This window comes from Meles meles, chromosome 8 (genome assembly GCF_922984935.1).
Source record: "Meles meles chromosome 8, mMelMel3.1 paternal haplotype, whole genome shotgun sequence".
Lineage (NCBI taxonomy): Eukaryota > Metazoa > Chordata > Mammalia > Carnivora > Mustelidae > Meles > Meles meles.
This window is the reverse complement of record NC_060073.1, coordinates 49591960-49608683: the sequence shown is the minus strand read 5'-3', so window position 1 is coordinate 49608683 and position 16724 is coordinate 49591960. Positions and strand designations below refer to the sequence as shown.

At 53.4% G+C, this 16724-nt stretch overlaps 1 protein-coding gene across 11 annotated transcripts in view; it reads left to right on the top strand.

Annotated features, from left to right (window-relative positions):
• The window catches only part of MICAL2 (microtubule associated monooxygenase, calponin and LIM domain containing 2), a 213885-nt gene that overhangs the window by 130363 nt on the left and 66798 nt on the right, over positions 1-16724 (top strand). For 4 of the 11 annotated variants that reach the window (XM_046015436.1, XM_046015434.1, XM_046015435.1 and 1 more), the window contains 2 exons: positions 285-387; positions 15988-16171. In XM_046015436.1, coding sequence (XP_045871392.1) covers positions 285-387; positions 15988-16171 — 287 coding nt within the window. Of the gene's footprint in view, positions 1-284; positions 4268-15987; positions 16172-16724 lie in introns of those variants that run through there. The other 7 variants (XM_046015442.1, XM_046015439.1, XM_046015437.1 and 4 more) reach the window with 4 other exon arrangements.

Genomic DNA, 16724 nt, shown 5'->3' with positions numbered 1-16724 from the left:
GAGTCAAAGGATGTGTGTGCCTTGTGTTTTTTTGGTTTTGTTTTATTTTTAAAGGATGTGTGTTTTGAAGGCTTGTGAACCCTGTGGTCACGTTGGCCCCAAGGAAAGCAATGCCCATATTCATCCCCCGCTTCAGCAGCCTACAGGGGCTCTTTACAAGGGGGCTGGTTGCAAAATGCAGGGTCTGCCATGGTCCATTTGCGTGGGCTCTCTTCGTCTGCTCCATCGGTAGGGTGCTCCTTGAGAATCATGGCCTGATGCCCTCCCTCTGCTCCCTCTCTTAGGAGGAGGGACCGTGGAAGGAACAAGAGGCCCCTCGGCGAGACACCCCCGTGGAAAGTTCTTGCGCAGCGGCTGCCATTGGCACGCCTGAAGGCAGCCCTCCAGGTATCACCAATTCCTCCTTTAGGAAGGCGCTAAGCTGGCCCCTTGTGCTGCCGTGGGGCCTGCTTCACGTTCCCCGGAGCCTGCTTAACTGGATTTGGGGACTCCTGTGTGCAGCCGGCCTGCATTTCAGGGACAATGCTTACAACTACTGCTACACATATGAGCTCCTGAGCCTCGGGCTGCCCCTCCTCTGGGTGTTCTCAGAGGTCCTGGGCTCCATGTACGGCGAGTCTGAGGAGTCCCTGGAGACCATCCGCAGCTGGGTGCTCAGATGCTTCCCGGTGAAGCTCCAGTGAAATGCCGAGCACCCCAAAGCGCCCTCACATTTCCAGTTCAGGCGGCAGTCTGAGTGCAGGTGGCCAGGATTCTGGCCGGCAGCATGGCGTTCTCTAGCCTATTCGCTCCAAGCCAAAGAGCTTCACCCCGGCCCCCTGTGCCTGACTGCATCAGGGTGGACATCCCCTCCTAGTGCTGGGGCCGGACAACATGAAGGATGTTTTTTTATAGCTTTGTACTTTTATACCAAAGCGAGCCATAGTTCTAGGTTTACATTTCAATTTTTAACTTTCAGTCACCCAAGAGAAAGCATTTTTTCCCCCAATGAGTGTCCGTTTTTCTCAACACGGTTTGAAGTTTATAACTGGTATCACGAATCCCTTCCACAGCGTAGTCCGTGGCCATGGTTTGGGCTTTTATAGAAACAGAAGTGAGCATGCCACGTTCTGATCAGTGCCTTTTGATGTATGTACCCTGGTACCACTTGTCCATAGGGACAGTGTTTTGGCAACACAAAAGCATCATCAGTTTCGAAGAAAAGAGTAGATGGAGAGGGAACTGTTTTGCACCCTGGTTTTGATGTCAGATTAGTAGCTTACAGGTTTTCCCCCTCATCACCAGACCACAGCCAGATGACCATGGGGTTTCGAGCAGATTGCTACAAACATACATGGTCCCTCCCTGTCAATGAGCACGGCCCGGGAAGCCCCAGGGTCCCCGGCCGTGCAGAGCTCTGGTGAGCTGGTGCCTTGCAGGAGAGGAGCTGTGCCCCCGCCCGGTCCTTAGCCCAGGCTGCTGTCTGAGCCATGGCCACTCAGGGTCTGTAATGGCCAGGCTGAGGGAAGACTCTGCCCTCTCACATCCTGTGCTTTGGGACTGAGGCCATCTGTTAGCACCTCAGGGTATAGGATTTCTGGGAAGCGTGACCTCCCCAATGAGCCCTGCTCACAGACATCCTGGTGGCTTAGCCACTCAGCTGCCACGTGGATCTGGCCAAAGCAGCCAGTTTGTATTCACGCTGTCCTAGCAAAGGAAGGTGTCTGACCTCCTGTGTCTTGACTGGCTGGGGAGGCTGGGAGCAGAAGCTGTTTGTTGACTGATATAAAGAAATATGCCCTGCGGAGGGCAAAAACAGGCCTTGGGTCCACCCTACCTGTGTCCTTCACTCGGGGCTTCCAGGGGGAGGCCTCTCCTCTCCACACCTTGCCCTGCCCCTACACGTGCCGCTGCTGGGTCTGCTGGAGCAAGGCCGAGGCCTTCCAACATGCTCAGGATGTATAGTGGCCAGGCCGGAGATGGCTCTGTGCACTCGTGACATGAGAGAGCTCCTCTAGATTAAGGAGGGATGGAGCCTGGCATGCATTAGGAGCCGGGGCGCTTGAGAGCTAGGAGATGACAAGTTCCATAGGGCAGGAAGAAGGGGAGAGGCATTTCTACCAAGCCTTCCTTGACATTCTTGGAGCAAACAGGGGCACGGCTGTGTCCCAGCCTGTGGGAACTGGCACCTCTGTCCTCGTTGGAACCATTCTCAGTCCAATGACTTGGGTTGATTTTTCCAAATTTTTGCTGGAATTTTCATATTCAGCATGGTGGGAGGAGCCCTGGAGTCATGCTGTGTTTGAGTCTAAAAGGAAGCTCTTGAGGGCATGATCTGAACACGTGCACAGCCGTGTCCCTGCTTCTGTCTTCAGCCCAGGGTGGGCGGGGACGCTCTGTGGAGTTCTGCTCCGTGAAGCCAGAGTTAGACTCTCGGAGAATGTCGTTTACGGCCATAAAGCGACTGGTTTGAATTACTCTGGTGAGACGGGGCGTGCCTGTCAGAAGCCTGAGATGTTTGTATGTTCTGAGGCTGTGAACCTTCCTGGTGGGCAGAACTGAAACGCCTGGTGATCCCAGGAGGCAGACATCTCTCGGCCTCCGTAACACATTCAAGAATGAGCATGGGACACCGGAGTCAAACTGGGACAAAGAGATCTTGGGGGGCAGGGAATCCTGAGGATGCGTGCCACTCGGAGGGGAGAGTGGGAGCGCTGGCCTCGGCCAACTACACGCACCCACTCTGACCGATGGGTAGGCGGTCACTACCAGAAAGGTCCATCGGTCCTAAGCAAGCGATGATCTGTTTGGGGAAGTTTCCCTTTCATCGATGGTTGCCTCATCTTCAACTCCTGTGCCTTTTGTGTTACCAGTCTTTTTCCCTTTTTTCCCCACCCTGAACTAAATTCTCCTTTCTGTCTCTCTCTCTTGCCAACCTTACACTGTGGCCACCAGTTCGTTTCAGCCTTCCAGTGCTACACCCACTTCTTGGCTGACACACTTCTGCTCGGAGGTGACTGGTTTTCTTGCCAATTTTCAGAAAATGGTACTAACGCCTAACGTGCTTTCTGTGCCCCGTCCTCCGTGCCGCGGTCCTGGCCGTGCTAACTGCGAGCGTCTTGCATACTAACGGACTCATGCCATGGCCTGGGGGGTTGGCGACGTGGGGTGGCATTCTGCTCGAAAGCCATGTTTGACTCTACTTACCCCTGAACCGGCTGCCCGGTCCACACCGGCAGCATGCCCGCCTCCCTGTGGCTCCCCGCGCAGCCTGCGTGCATGCCTTTCCCCTTGCGAAACCACTTACCTTCCCGGGACAGGTCCCCTAGCTGTGAGACAGCACGCCAGAGAGGGCTCTGTCCCCTGGGAAAAGAACTTCGATCTAGTAGCCGCTGAAAAACACACGCAGACAGGCATTCTTACCTCGATCCTCGAATGCAGATTCTTGATTAAAACCGTGGGTGACTCTGGGGAAGGGCTCCAAAAAAAAAAAAAAAAAAAAAAAAAAATGCTCCCAGCCTTCATCGCAGGCTTGAGCCACCAAGGCTTTGTATTTTGAACTCACCACCACCCCGCCCCTGGCAAATCCTTTCCCAGCGCATCCTCTGCTTTAGACACAAGGGCTTTGCTGTGGCTCTTCTGACTGTTCTTGGCTCATCAAGTCTCAGAGGATGCAGAAGCATCCACTGGAGCAATCGTTGTCCCAGGCCAGGGATGGCTGCGAGACATGACTCCACTCAGCCCTGGCCTGGAGCAGCCCGCGTCCATGCCGCCCTGGCTCTGCTCAAAACACATGTGCCCGCTGACTCATTACCCAGAGCAGCGGGACGTTCTAAGTGCTCTTAGAGGGGGACGCCGTGCCGAGGCTGGGGGAACTGTTGTGTGTGGGGCCTCGGGCTCTCAGGCGGAAGGGGGCGTCTGTCCTGCATGCGGCCGGAGCCACACTGACCTCTCGGCCTGTCTGCACGGGCCCGCATGCTGCATTGCTCGCTGCACTGGTGCAGAGTCTAGCCAGTACGAAGTCATCGCTCTTGTCTTGTCTTCTCTTGCAGAGTCTCCCTCCCTTTGTAGAATGTCAACCAGAGAGGGCCCTCCTTCCCTCTCAGCCTTCTCTTTAGCTAGCCCCCCTCTCCCCCCGCCCATCTCCTCGCAACGCATGTCTGTGACCTTGGGTAGCCATTTACAGTGCCACATGGGACCCTGTGTTTTGCACACAGCCAATGATGTTTAGCTTTATTTATGGTATTTGATGCTGTAAATGAAAATAAATATGGTTCTTTATAAAGCGCATTGTTTCCTCTCTTCTTTGCCATGGAAGCTGCTCCAACCTCAAAACACGGGGGCTGGTTTAGGGGGACAGTCTTCCCTAAACTGCTGGCAGGGCCTGCACTCATGGTGACATGGGACGCTCTGGGGCTGCGCTGGGCAACTCTGAAAGGAAATATTACCCAGGGGTAATATTTGGAAAAAGGTCACCAATGCTCCTGGGCCAGGCTTTTGGGTCTCTTTCTTGAAAACTCATGGTACTTTGTCTGTGTAGATTCTGGGCGTAGCTGGGTGAGGGTCAATGTCACCTGAGCTGTGGAAAAACAGACTCTTAACAGCACCTGTTCTCATTTCCCCCCACCCAAACTGCATACCTGTCGGAGAGCTTTCCTAAGGAACCGTTCACTAGCCTAGGTTCCGAAATGACCAAGGTTGCTACAGGTCTTAGTCTGGTCCAGCTGAGTGAGAGATGAAAGGTAAAAGGACCAGACGTTGGCTTCAGAATGGCGGTGAACATGGCAGGTGGGCTTATCCGGAGGGAGAGCCATTTGTGATCCTAACAGGCCTCCCATGAGCCCAAAGGCTCGAGTTACTCGGTGTCTTGGGCGGCAGAACCATCCTGAGGACAGAACCCATGGCAGGCTCTGACCCAGCTCCAGGCTGGCTTCCCCGTACGGGAAGGATTCAGCGTCTCACTTGGCTAGTATGGACAGTGCCAAGGACGTCTGGTCCTCAGCTTCCCTGGGTTGGGATGCCTGACATCGCCAGGCTGGATGTAGCTGGGCTTCTGATGCTGCAATGAGCCTCCCCCGAGGGGCATTTCTGGGGCCTTAGGCCTCTGCACTCCACTGCCCGCTCCTGGAAGTGTCCTCGGAGCTGCCTGGGGTCGTGTACCCCAGTGAGATACTCTTTCTCTTCCATAAAAGGAAAGGTGTTAGGCACTGAAGTTAGGAGCTCGGTTGGACAAGTGATTCATTCCTTTATTTATTCATCTGGTCAAGTATTTGTTGAACACACATCATACCCTAGACGTATTCCAGGTCCTAGGGCTGCAGCAGCAAACCACGCCAAGTCCCTGCCCCTCCCTGTTCTCAGAACGTATCTCAGTGTTGTGCACTGGATTTGATTGGTTTTATTTGTACATACACTCACTTGTTGACTTCACTAGTATTTACTAAGCGTCTCTAGTGCACTGGGAATGTGGCAGGGGTGAAATAGACAAACATGCTCACTGCCACGGAGCTTAGAGTTTTGTTTAGATGTTCTGATCTGAAGTTGGGTTCAAGCAACATTTTCCAAAGCGTGGCAAGGGAACACTAGCTCCCAGAGGCGCTCTGCAAATGAGGAGCTCCACAGGACCAAAGTCTGAGAAATGCTTTACAGGAAACATGCTGGTCTTCCCAAACCTTGGTAATCCCCAGGACTTAACTGTCATGGTAAAAATCTCTGAGGGACCCTCCACTAAAGAGGCTTAATTCTGCTGAGGTGGGCTTTCCCATATCTATCTGAAGAGAGTTTTGTGTCTGGGGTGGGATTTTTGGTTTTGCATGTCACATTCTACATAGGCATTTGGTAGAATGTTCTTTAATCCAGAAACAGTGGATTAAAGACTTTCAAAAGTGAATAATAGAATTAAATATTAAATAGAACGACTATGGATTAGATTATGGGGTGATAACTTTCTAAGCTTTAAAACCCCTGACAGAAAAAAAATGTAGGATTCATGTGATATAAACCTGACAGTATATGTTTTAAAAACTTAATGTATAACAGTACCAATGAAAATATTCCGTAGGCAGTCAGACTGGAGCAGGGGGGTGGGGAATGTGAATTAGACGGGATCACAAAGAAGTTCGATGCCGTGGCCTGAAACAGTTCACACAAATGAGGTGTTCCCAGGCACCTGGGAGTGTCGGTGACCAGCTCATGTTTGTTGGCTAAAGACCCAATGATAAATGGACAAAGGCTATGAATAGACAGTTCTCATTCAGTCATATTAAACAAGTAAATGCTAAAAAGAAAAAGCGAATATTTATAACCATTACCTTCGAAGGAATGTAAATTCATTATCTCCTACCTACTGAATTAGTAAAGAAAAAGCGAAGTAGATTGATTGTAAGGGAAAAAAAGAGTCTTGGGTAAAAAGAAAGGAAAGAAAACGGGGACAGTCTTTTCTGGAAAGCAATAAGGCAGCAGTGATGAAGACCCGTGAAAGGGCTCTGACCTTTCAGCACAGAAATCCTACCCCAGGGAATTTAGCTTAAAGAAATAATCCAGCCGGAGGAATCAGTCTCTGTGCACCCTGAGTATTAAGTAGAGTAAGTGGGTCGTGTGGAGTGGGTGGGCTGTTTTCCTTTATTTCCGTGAACTCATTCCCTTTTACAGCTTTTTCTTTAATCTCTGCAATAAGGAAAAAAAAGTGACTGTTGCTCAGACTGCTCTGGGCCCAGCTGTCACTGATGGAGCATCCCCCCAACCCCCCACCCCTGTGCTGGGAATGGGGCCAAGGCCCTAGTGTGCAGGACCTCGTTAGCACTTCACCTCCTCGCGGCCACCTTGAGGGGAACCTTGATGTTACAGGAGTTGTCTGATGTGACCTAAAGGAACAGAGAGTCACCAGCCCCGGCCAGGAGTCAGATGCCACTGTCAGGGGAGCCTCAGCTTGTGGGAAGGCCCTGGACCTGGCCAGAGACCCAGCTCTGACTCTGGCACTGTGTGTGGACTCAGTGGCCTTGGGCATGTCCCTTCTAGAAACAGGTGCTTCTGATTTGGATTTTGTGGCAGTAGAATGGGGGAACATTCCTGATAGGGCTCTCAGGGCAGCAGGAACTCTCTCGCTGAGCTCTGGATGGTACCTTCCTGGTTTTGTGCAGCGGGAAAGACTTTCGTGGGCATTCTAGATCATTCTAGATCAGCGTGCCCGACAGGACATCTTTAGGTTGGCCACTACACAGAGGTCAACTCACACTGGGCGGTGCCATCGATTTTTCTCTCCTTTTCCGATCTCCCTGCCTTCTCGAAGGTAACTGGTCACCTCCCTTCAGACACCTCAGCCTCAGCTGTGGGTCCCCCTTTCCTCCTGCCACCTGCCAGCAAGACTTTGGTTTGGTTTAGTGACTTCTGAGTCTCAGCAAAGACTGAGGGGGCTCTAGCTCTGTCTTTGGCGGCCTACTTGTTACCTCTGCGTAGATTGTACCAGGGGTCTCAGAAACCTAAATATCCACCTCCCGCTCCTAACCTTCCCCTGAAACAGACTCTGTCTACCCTTGGCCTTCACCGTTTCTGGAAACGGCAATTCCATTCTTCCCATTGCTCAACCCAAAGCCTTGGAGTCATTCTTGACTCTTTCTCTTGGCCTGACACCCATTCTACCCACGAATCCCAGCCAAGCACAGCTAGAACCTGTCCACTTATCACCACCCCCATGCAAGTGCCCCCCCACCCCGCCACTGTCCTCTCTTCTGGATTTACTGCAGTGGCCTCCTCTGTGGCCCGCACACCCCTCCAGGTGCTACCTTGCTCCACTCGACCCATTTGCAACACAACAGCTGCAGTAATCCTTTCAGGACTTAGTTCTGTCCTCTGCTCAGAGCTTTCCATCAGCTTCCCAGCTCGCTCAGAGTAAAAGCCAATGCATACAGCAGGCTCAGATGGTTCTGGAGGGCCGGACCCCCTTCTTCTGACCTGCTGTCTCTCCGCCCTCTCCCGTCTGCTTTGTCCCAACGGCGTTGACCTCCTCCAACACCAGGCGTGCTCTGCCACAGAGCCTTTGCCCTGGCTGTTCCTTCTGCCAACAACACCCTTCTCTAGAGTCCATATCACTGGCCCCACCCTTTATTCAGGTCTTTGTTGGCTCCTCTCCCTCCTAGTGAGGTCTGCCTTTAATACCACAATCTGCGATCCGTCCTCCCTGCTGTCCTGATCCCCTCACCGGCCGCCTGCACGGGTTTTCAGAGTGTTTACCGCCTCTGACCATATTACGTCTTACTGATGGTGCGTATTGTTTATGTACCCACCCCCCTTGTTGGAACATAAACTTCTCGAAGACAGGGACCTTTGTAGCTTTTGAACATTCCTGTGATCCCATAGGTACAACAGTGCTTGACACTGAGTGGACTCTCAGTGAGCATTCGTAGAATAAATAAGGGCCCTGACTTCTGGCCTGGACCCCAGACTATGGAGCCTGTCTCGGGAAGGTCTTGCTGACATCAGCTCATGGCTCAGAAAGGAGAACCTGGAGGAGAAGTATGACATTGTGAGTCCTGCTGCCTCCACAGAGCCCTTTGATTGATTGGGAGAGGGCGGTCTGGATTTTACTGGAATTTTGCCTTCCAAGGGGCGCGACCTTCACATGCATCTCTCGCCATCCTGAGTGGCCGGTGGGAGCAGGCCTGAGGCTGGCCACGGAGAGCAGTCCCAGTGGGATGCCCTTGGGTGTCGAGGCCCAGGCCACCTGCTCACACAGATCCTCTCCCATGCTTGGGATCCTGACACAGGAATCCAGGTGGCAGGTTTGAGACAAGAGGTGGCGGGGAGGGTGGGGGAGCTCTGTTGCCATGGCATGTGGTTGGCTCAACTTGCCTTTGACCTCCTGAGTCTAGTCTTCTTGCGACTGTCTCTGACACCATGAGAGGGCAGGCTGCAGGGGAACTGAGGAAGCAGAGGTACACCCCCACCACTACCCAGACAAAGAAGTCAACCTCTTGATCTTGGGGGGCCTAGAAGTGTCCAGAAGCTTAGCTCCCTTCTCCCGCCAGCACCAGCATGAGGCCCAGCCAGGCCCGGCGCGTCCCCTGGCCATGAGGACTTTGTCAGGGCCCTGCGGTGGTGCCTGCCATTCCCACCCGCCCTGAGGTGACCTGTGAGCAGAGGTCATGGGGTGTGTGCCGGAGCAAAGGACTGGGGGCCCCAAGCCTCCTTCCCTTTCTACTTCCCTGGGTTGCTGTTGGGGTTCCTAACCGAAACTTAGACTTCTCCACCCCAACTTCGTTTAGAGAGTCTTGAGTGTAGATCCTGGCCGTGCCTCAAGTTGAAGGCCCAGGGCTGGCCTGACACAGTTCCTATCCATGGCAAGAAGAGGGTCAAGGTCTGAGGACTAAGGCCCAAACCTGCTGCTGCTGGCAAAAGGAAAGGAGAAAAAGCTGGTTGTTGGGAGGTCTGCTGAGCTGTCGGGAAGGCACCTCAGGTGTCTCCCCTCCTGTCCCTGAAAGGGGAGACCCTCTTGTTCTGCATGTTCACCCCGGGTTCGGGGTCTGTCTGTGGATGGTGCTGCCCTACTGTCCGGCCTTGCATCAAGGCCAAGGGTTCTGTGGCAGGAGCAGTGCAGCCCTGCTGAGGCCGTGAGGGAGGGGCGTGCAGCCAGGGAGGGCTGAGCCCCCCACCCACCCCCCTGCAACCCCCGCTTGCCTTTACCTGAGCTGGTCTCTGCATAGAGGCTGCCCCCGGGCCAGGCAGGGCCCTTCAAACGGTGCTGCTCAGCCTGGTTCAGGACAGCGGAGCACACACAGGCCTGTGAGTACACACGTGTGCACACAGACGGGCTCCCACACTCAGCCTGGAGGTGCCTGGCAAGAGTACAGGAGGGCAGGACAGCCCCACCTGAGGCCCAGGGCTCCCCATCAATTTTCTCATTGCCTGAAGACCCTTGGAAACTAGCATTCCCGGCAGTTCACTCTGGGTTGTCACTCTCAGAAGCCCCAGGATGGCGGCTGCAGCCGTTAGGCGCCTGGTCCTTTATCTTTCAAAGGGGACATGTGCTGTACAGGACCTTGAGAGGGGTATCGACACCTGTGCCATCCCCTGGCAGTGAGTGGAGGGAACGCCTGACCCAGGCCCCTTCCCAAGACCCTCCCATCCTGCTGGGGGCTGTCAATGTCCCCTCCCTTGGCACTGTCCACCTCGCAAGGGGCTGGGGAGACTGCCCTGTGCTCCATATCCCAGACATTTGCCTGTTTGCTGTCAGATACCCTCCCTGCCTTCCCCCTGCTCTGCTCTGTAGTGGTATATGCTCACTGGAAACTACATTTCCCAGGCTCCCTGGCACCTGGTTCCTGTTCGGTCTGACCAGTGGGAGGGAGGTGGAAGGTGGGATGGAGGGAGAAGCCTGGGTATTCCTCTGGCTTCTGCATCCCAGGCAGTGGCTGGGTCTTGCCCATGGTACCCACTCCTGCCTGGCAGTCCTGGCCTCTGGACTCCGTGGCTCCTCCTGCCGTCACTTCAGCCGGCAGCCTCCTGCTCTGGCTTATCCCTGGGCTGCCTCCTGATCTGCCCTTGGCTTTTCGGCTCATCTAGCACCATCGTTGCTGAGTTACCTGTATTTCTCTCTGTGGAACTTTCTGGCTTGAGTTCTATGTTCCCGATTAGATTCCGACAGATCCCAGTTTCATGACTCTTTTTAAATTTGTTTCTTCAGAGAGAACGTGGGCAAGACAGCAGAGGGAGTTTTTCCAAGCCCAGAGCCAGAATTTGCTCTGACAGTTAGGAGCTGTGTGACCTTGGACAAATGAGCCTCAGTTTCCTAATCTGTAAAATGGACTTAATAATGACACATAGGAGAACTTGTTGCTTTGTTGTCTGCGTGGGTTCTGGGGCAGAGTGGAAGGGTCTCCAGACCTAGAGCGAAAACAGAAACAATTTCACCAGCAGAATGAGGGCGGGGGTCTTCACGCTGACAGTGTAGCAGGAGTCTGGCCTGGTAAAGGCCTTGGGTCTCAGCAACTGGGGGCAGCGTGTGAGGACAGACACTGCTGGCTCTGCCTCTGGCATAACCTCTTTCCCCAGGGAGCACTGGTAGGAGACCGAGAGTCTTGGCTCTGAGAGCCCCTGCTTGCCTGCAGGAGGCCAGGTTGCGGCCGGATCTTTCTCCTTCCCCACCCTGCACACCTCCTCCCCGGGCAGCACCCCCGCTGCAGACCTGACTTCTCCCTATGGAAATAGAGAACTCTGGCAAAATCTTGGACAAACTGCAGTCAGGCCCAGGGGAGGCAGGCCAGGTGAGCACAGCTGGCCGCTCCCCTGGCCTGGCCGCTGACAAAGCCACTGTGTGGCTGTGTGAGTCCAGCTGACTCACTAGGGGGCTGTGGCCGAGTTTTACTCTGGACAGCAGGGTCTTGCACTCATGCGGTGAAGATGACAACACTGACCTTTCGGGCTCTCGGGATGTTAGAGACGCTGAGCCTGGACAAAGGCCTTGAGAATGAGCTGGTGTTGCTTTCGTTGTTGCCATGAGACTACTCCCATCGCTTGTACTGGGGCTGCTGGTCTGTGCGTGCAGACAGGAGTTCCCCTGGGAATGAGAGAGGGTCTGGAAGGAGGAGCTTGAGAGGAGTGATTTACTCTGGGGCATAGCACTGAACCCCAGAGACCCAGCTGTAGCCTTTGGCCCAGGCCTTGGGGGGTCAGAAGAGAGGGGAGGAGGATGTCCGTATTTGGGGCTTTTTCACCTCGGTGAGGTGTTGATCAGAGAAAGTCCCAGCTTCTTTTTTCCCAAGTCTCTATCTCCTCCTGCCCCAGCCCCTCCACTGATACTGGGCTCCATGGTGAGAGATGCTGGTCCTGAACCCGCTGTCTCAAGGGCTCATGGGTCAGCCGTGTCCCCACCCCTCCAGCCTGAGCCGTTGCCCCATTCCACCCCCTCGGCCCTGATGGCCAGGTGAAGACTTTCTAGGAGGAGGGAGGGTACAAGCAGACCCCTGGCTTCCCCCTCACAGGTTTGCCTGGTCCCTGAGGTGGTGTCACCACAGCCTCGCCCGGCTCCCCTCCAGTGGCCGCAGCTGCTCTGACCCCCCGGGCTGCTCTCGCCAGCCTCACTCCCCTCTTCTCTGGCCATGCATGCTCAGCCTTTCGCTCTCCTCCAGGTTATCATGGGCCTTTCCCTGATCTCCCTCTCCCCACCTGGTGGGTCCTCCGGTCTACCTTCCACTCAGCAACCAGAGCCATCTTTCTATGAGGCCACTCAGACGACACCAGTCTTCAGCTTCCAAACTCCCGGGCGCTGCTCTGCACGCTTCACTTTGTCCTTTAGGCCCTTTCTGGTTCCACATCAATGGGATGATGTCCCACTGGCTTCTTTCATACACTCTCCTGCCCTCCGGCCACGGGGACGTGGTTTCTGTTCCCATGCAGACGGTAGTGCTTTTCCTCATTGGTTTGGTTCACAGAGGTCCATCCTGTGGAACATGGTCTCTCCCTTCCCTGTTCAGATCCTACTCATCCTTAACCCATTAAAATGGTGCCTTCCACCTAAGTGTTCATTGTACAGATGTCAGATCTCCCTCCCCTTTCACTTTGTCTCGCCTGATTCTTAGATGGTCTCCCTGATAAGGCAGCTGTGAATATGCCCCATCCCCTGCCCCCAGGGCAGGAAGAGACCCCTCAAGGCAGAGCATGGCTGATTTATCTCCAAATCCCCAGCGCAGGCCTGGGTCAGAGGAGGCCAAGGGGCATCTGTTGACCATACAGGTCTCTGTGCAGCCCGCTGAGGCACACGCACCTGAACTCAGGTATAAGGCAGGTATAGAGTAATTCTGTGTAATAAGCCTCCTGAATTGCTGGGGCTCATAGGTTCTATTTTTTGTGGGTCTGTGCAGTCAGCGAGTACCTCTGCTTCAGGCTGTAGGGGTCAGGGTGGCCCGGGCTCCCATGGGACTGGCTGGGCAAGGCTTCAGATATGCTCCCTGTGCCCACAGTGAGGGACCTCGGCTGCGGGGGCAGCAGCCACCTGGGACAAGCTCTTCTCATGGCAAACTAGCAAGAGTGTGGGTGCACTAGCCAAACAGCAAGGTCATTTGAAGCCACTGCTTACGTCACATCCACTCGTTTCCACTGGGCAAAGCAAGTGTCGCAGCCAAGTCCCACGCCAGTTGGGCAAGGAGGCCTACCAACCACCCCTTGTAGGAAGGACTGCAAGGTCACAGAAGAAAAAGCACAGCTCTGTTATGGAGAGGGGATGAAAAACAGGAACATAATCCAGCCCAAACTCCCAGAATAAAGGTCACGCATATTGGTGTCTATGGTTCTGTGCTGCTCACAGCCATACAGACGGATCCCCGTCCTCTGATGTCTTAACTTCTCTGTGCACCTGTTTTTTCATCAACAAAATGGGGATGATAATACTTGTCTAGAAGGTTCTCTGAAGTTTAATAGACTTAATATACCTTAAACACAACGTTTCTCCATAAAAGTGCTCAATAAAAGTCAGCTGCTCCTATTATTCATATATTATTACAGCTACTACTACAGAGCCAAGCATCCAGTTACACACCTGTTCTACCAGTGCCTCTCATGCACAGCCACACCCATGCAGAAGTGTGCAAATGCGCACGCACAAGCAAGCGTGCATGTATGCCGAGAGTGGCAAGCTGGCCACCCACTGGCCGCATGTGCCTGGCGATGTGCTTTGTTTGATTTGTACAGTATTTTTAAAGCATGAGGCATTTCCCGTAAAAATAAAAATTTCTTGAGTTATTTTCATCGATGATAAATATAGTCAGGGAGTAGCCAGCCTCCTGCTGGTGGAGGTGGGAAGAACCCAACGTTTAGGGCTTAGAGACTGGGTGGCTGAAATGGAGCAGCCAGGGAGGGGGCGAGAGAATTGGGTGCCTGGAGCAGGGAGGGCTGAGGGCTGCAGCAGCTGCAGGAGGACCCCAGAGCTTGTGAATTGGACTTAGCAATAAGGAGGCCACCGAGGGCTTTGGGGGAACACAGTTTGGGAGTCATGGAGACATAGGCAGGCTTTGGGGGAACACAGTTTGGGAGTCATGGAGACATAGGCAGGATTGTAGGGGACTGAGGAGTTGAGGGAGGGAAGGTGCACAGGGAAAAAGTGAGAGCAGCAGACTCTTCCAAGACGACTGGCTGGGAAGGAGGGAGAAGAGGAAGAAGGCTTGGCTAGGGGCCAGGCATGGGAATTGGGTTAAAAATAGTTTCCTTAAAATGGTAGAGGCTTCAGCACATGCAAATACTGATGGAAAAGGCCCAATAGACATAGACGTCTGTGGCACAGGGAAGAGGAGGTGATGGTCCTTGGAGGGGGGTTGGTGAGGAGGGAACCAAGTGCAAGTGAAGTGTCAGCCATCAAAAGAAAAGACACCTGTCCCACTGTGACCAGAGAAGAGGCCACCCAGCTAATTTGTGGCCAAAATGGACCTGGCCTCGGGCGGCCTGTTTTGCTCGCTCATTCATTGATTCATTCAACAGGCATTCATCGAGCATCTACTCCTTACCTGCTACCATTCTAGCAAGAAAGGAAACAGACACAAATCACTGCTTATGTCCTAGTCATGGGAGAGACACAATAAACAAAAGAGAAAGTTACAGAGTGCATTAGAAGGTGAGATATGTTATGAATAAAAATAAAGAGGAACAGAGTGCTGAGGGTATGGGTTGCAGTTAAAATAGGATGACAGGGTAGGCCTCCTGGAGAAGGTGCCATTTGACCAAAGACTTGAGGCAGTGAGTGAGCAAGGCCTGCGGGAATAGCATTTCCTAGGAAGAGGCAGGAGTGGTACACAGGGCTGAGATGGGGGGACAGTAGGGTGGCCACGTGGTCAGAACAGACAGCAGGGCAGTAGTGGGAGATGAGCTCACAGGGGGCATTGGAGGGTGTGGAGCAGGGGAGCATCATCTGACTTGCATTGGACAGTTACTTGGGTGGCTGTGCTGAGAAGACTGGGGAGTGGCGGGGGGAGCATGGCAAGAAGGAAAGTAGGGAGACCCAGTGGCTGGGTCAGGGTGGTAGCAGAGGAGGAGGTGACAGGTGACTGGATTCCTGACCCACTTTGAAGGTAGAACCAGCAGGATTGGCTGATAACTTGAGTGAAGAATGAAAAAACAAGAGAAGTCAAGGATGCTGTGAAAGCGTTTGACTTGAGCAGCTGGAAGGCCAAGGTCGCCATTGACCGAGATGGGGAGGGCTGTGGGGGAAGCAGGGTTGGGAAGCGGTGTGGCTGAAGAGCTCCGCTCAGACATGAGTTTGATGTGTCCACTAGACATCCATGGGGAGAGGCCAAGAGAGCAATGGAATATGTAAGCCTAGATTCAGAGGAAATGTCCAGGCTGGAAATATAGATGTAGGAGTGAGTCATTGTTATCTAGGATTATTTGAAGCCAGGAGACCAAATGAGATTATCACAGGCATGAGTAAGAGAAGAGATTCAAAGACAGCCCTGGGGCCTTCCAATGTTACCAGGTCGGGGGCTGGGGGTGGTGGTGGTGCAGGGAAAGGTATACCCAGCACAGAAACGAGGAGGGAAGGAGAGCAACCATTGAGGAGAAGGGAGCAAGGCTGTGTTATCCTAGAAGCAAGCTGAGAGGAGAGCTGTTTCTAGAAGGAGAGAATGAACCGCTGGGTCAAATGCTTCTAATGTATCAAGACAAGAATGGAGAAGTTGCCACCAGGTTTAGCAGTATGTTGGACACTGTGATTTTGACAATGGCAGTCTAGAGATTGGTGGGCCTGGGTGGTCCCTCTGAACATTTCAGGACACTCCTATGGGACTAAATGAGATGTGTGTATTCCTGTCCTATACACAGAGGTGCTCTAAATCCTGGGGCATCTGGTAGACTAAATGGTAGGAACAGAGGATGAGAAGGTCAGTCTTAGAGTGTCCAAGTAGACCCAAAGCCTGCTTTCCTGCCCACCTCCCCACCCCCAGCAGCCTGCCCAATCTTCTGGATGGGAAGCAGGTACCCTGTAGGGCCCATTTATTCCCATCATCTCTCTAGACCCTCTTCTCCTCCCAGCAGATGAGCCAACCTCCCCCAAGAAGCCCAAGAGTGTTCTGGAGCCAGAGCCCAGTGATGTGGAAGGTGAAAGCACCTCTCTCCTGTCCTCTGAGTGGACCTCAGTGAAGATCAGCCCTGGGGAGGATGTAGTTGGACAAGACATGATGGCTGTGCGTGTCCTGGTCACCAGTGATGACAGCAGGTATGCTCAGGCTGCTGCAGGATGGGGACAGAAGAGGGATTGGACAAGAGCTACAGCATTCATGGACTAGTCTCCTCTCCACTCACTGACCATGTGACCTCTCTGTACCTCTATATTCTCATCTGTAAAATGGAAACAGTGGTATCACCTGTCTCATGGACAATCGTAAGGATCTAACAATTAACATACATAAAGCACATAGAACCATGTTCGGCATATAATAAGCACTATAAGTGTCAGAAATTGCTGTTTTCTCAGAGAAGCGACAGGCTCTGGCCCCACTGTCTTCTCCCCAAAGGCTGTTGTGATGTAGGCTGCAGCAAGGGGTGCCGAGTGGGCATCACTGTCACAGTAAAATGTAAGATGGCAGTGCATGGTGATGGGAGGCTGGGCCAGGGGTGGGAGAAGGCATGAGAAGTGAAGCCCTGCTGCCCTAGATGAGTATTTCCCAGAATGCCATCCTTACCTCCATTACCAGAACCACCCAGAATGGTCATTAGGAGTGCTGACTCCAGGCTGTCCCCAGACACTGAATTCATCCAGGAGGTCAACC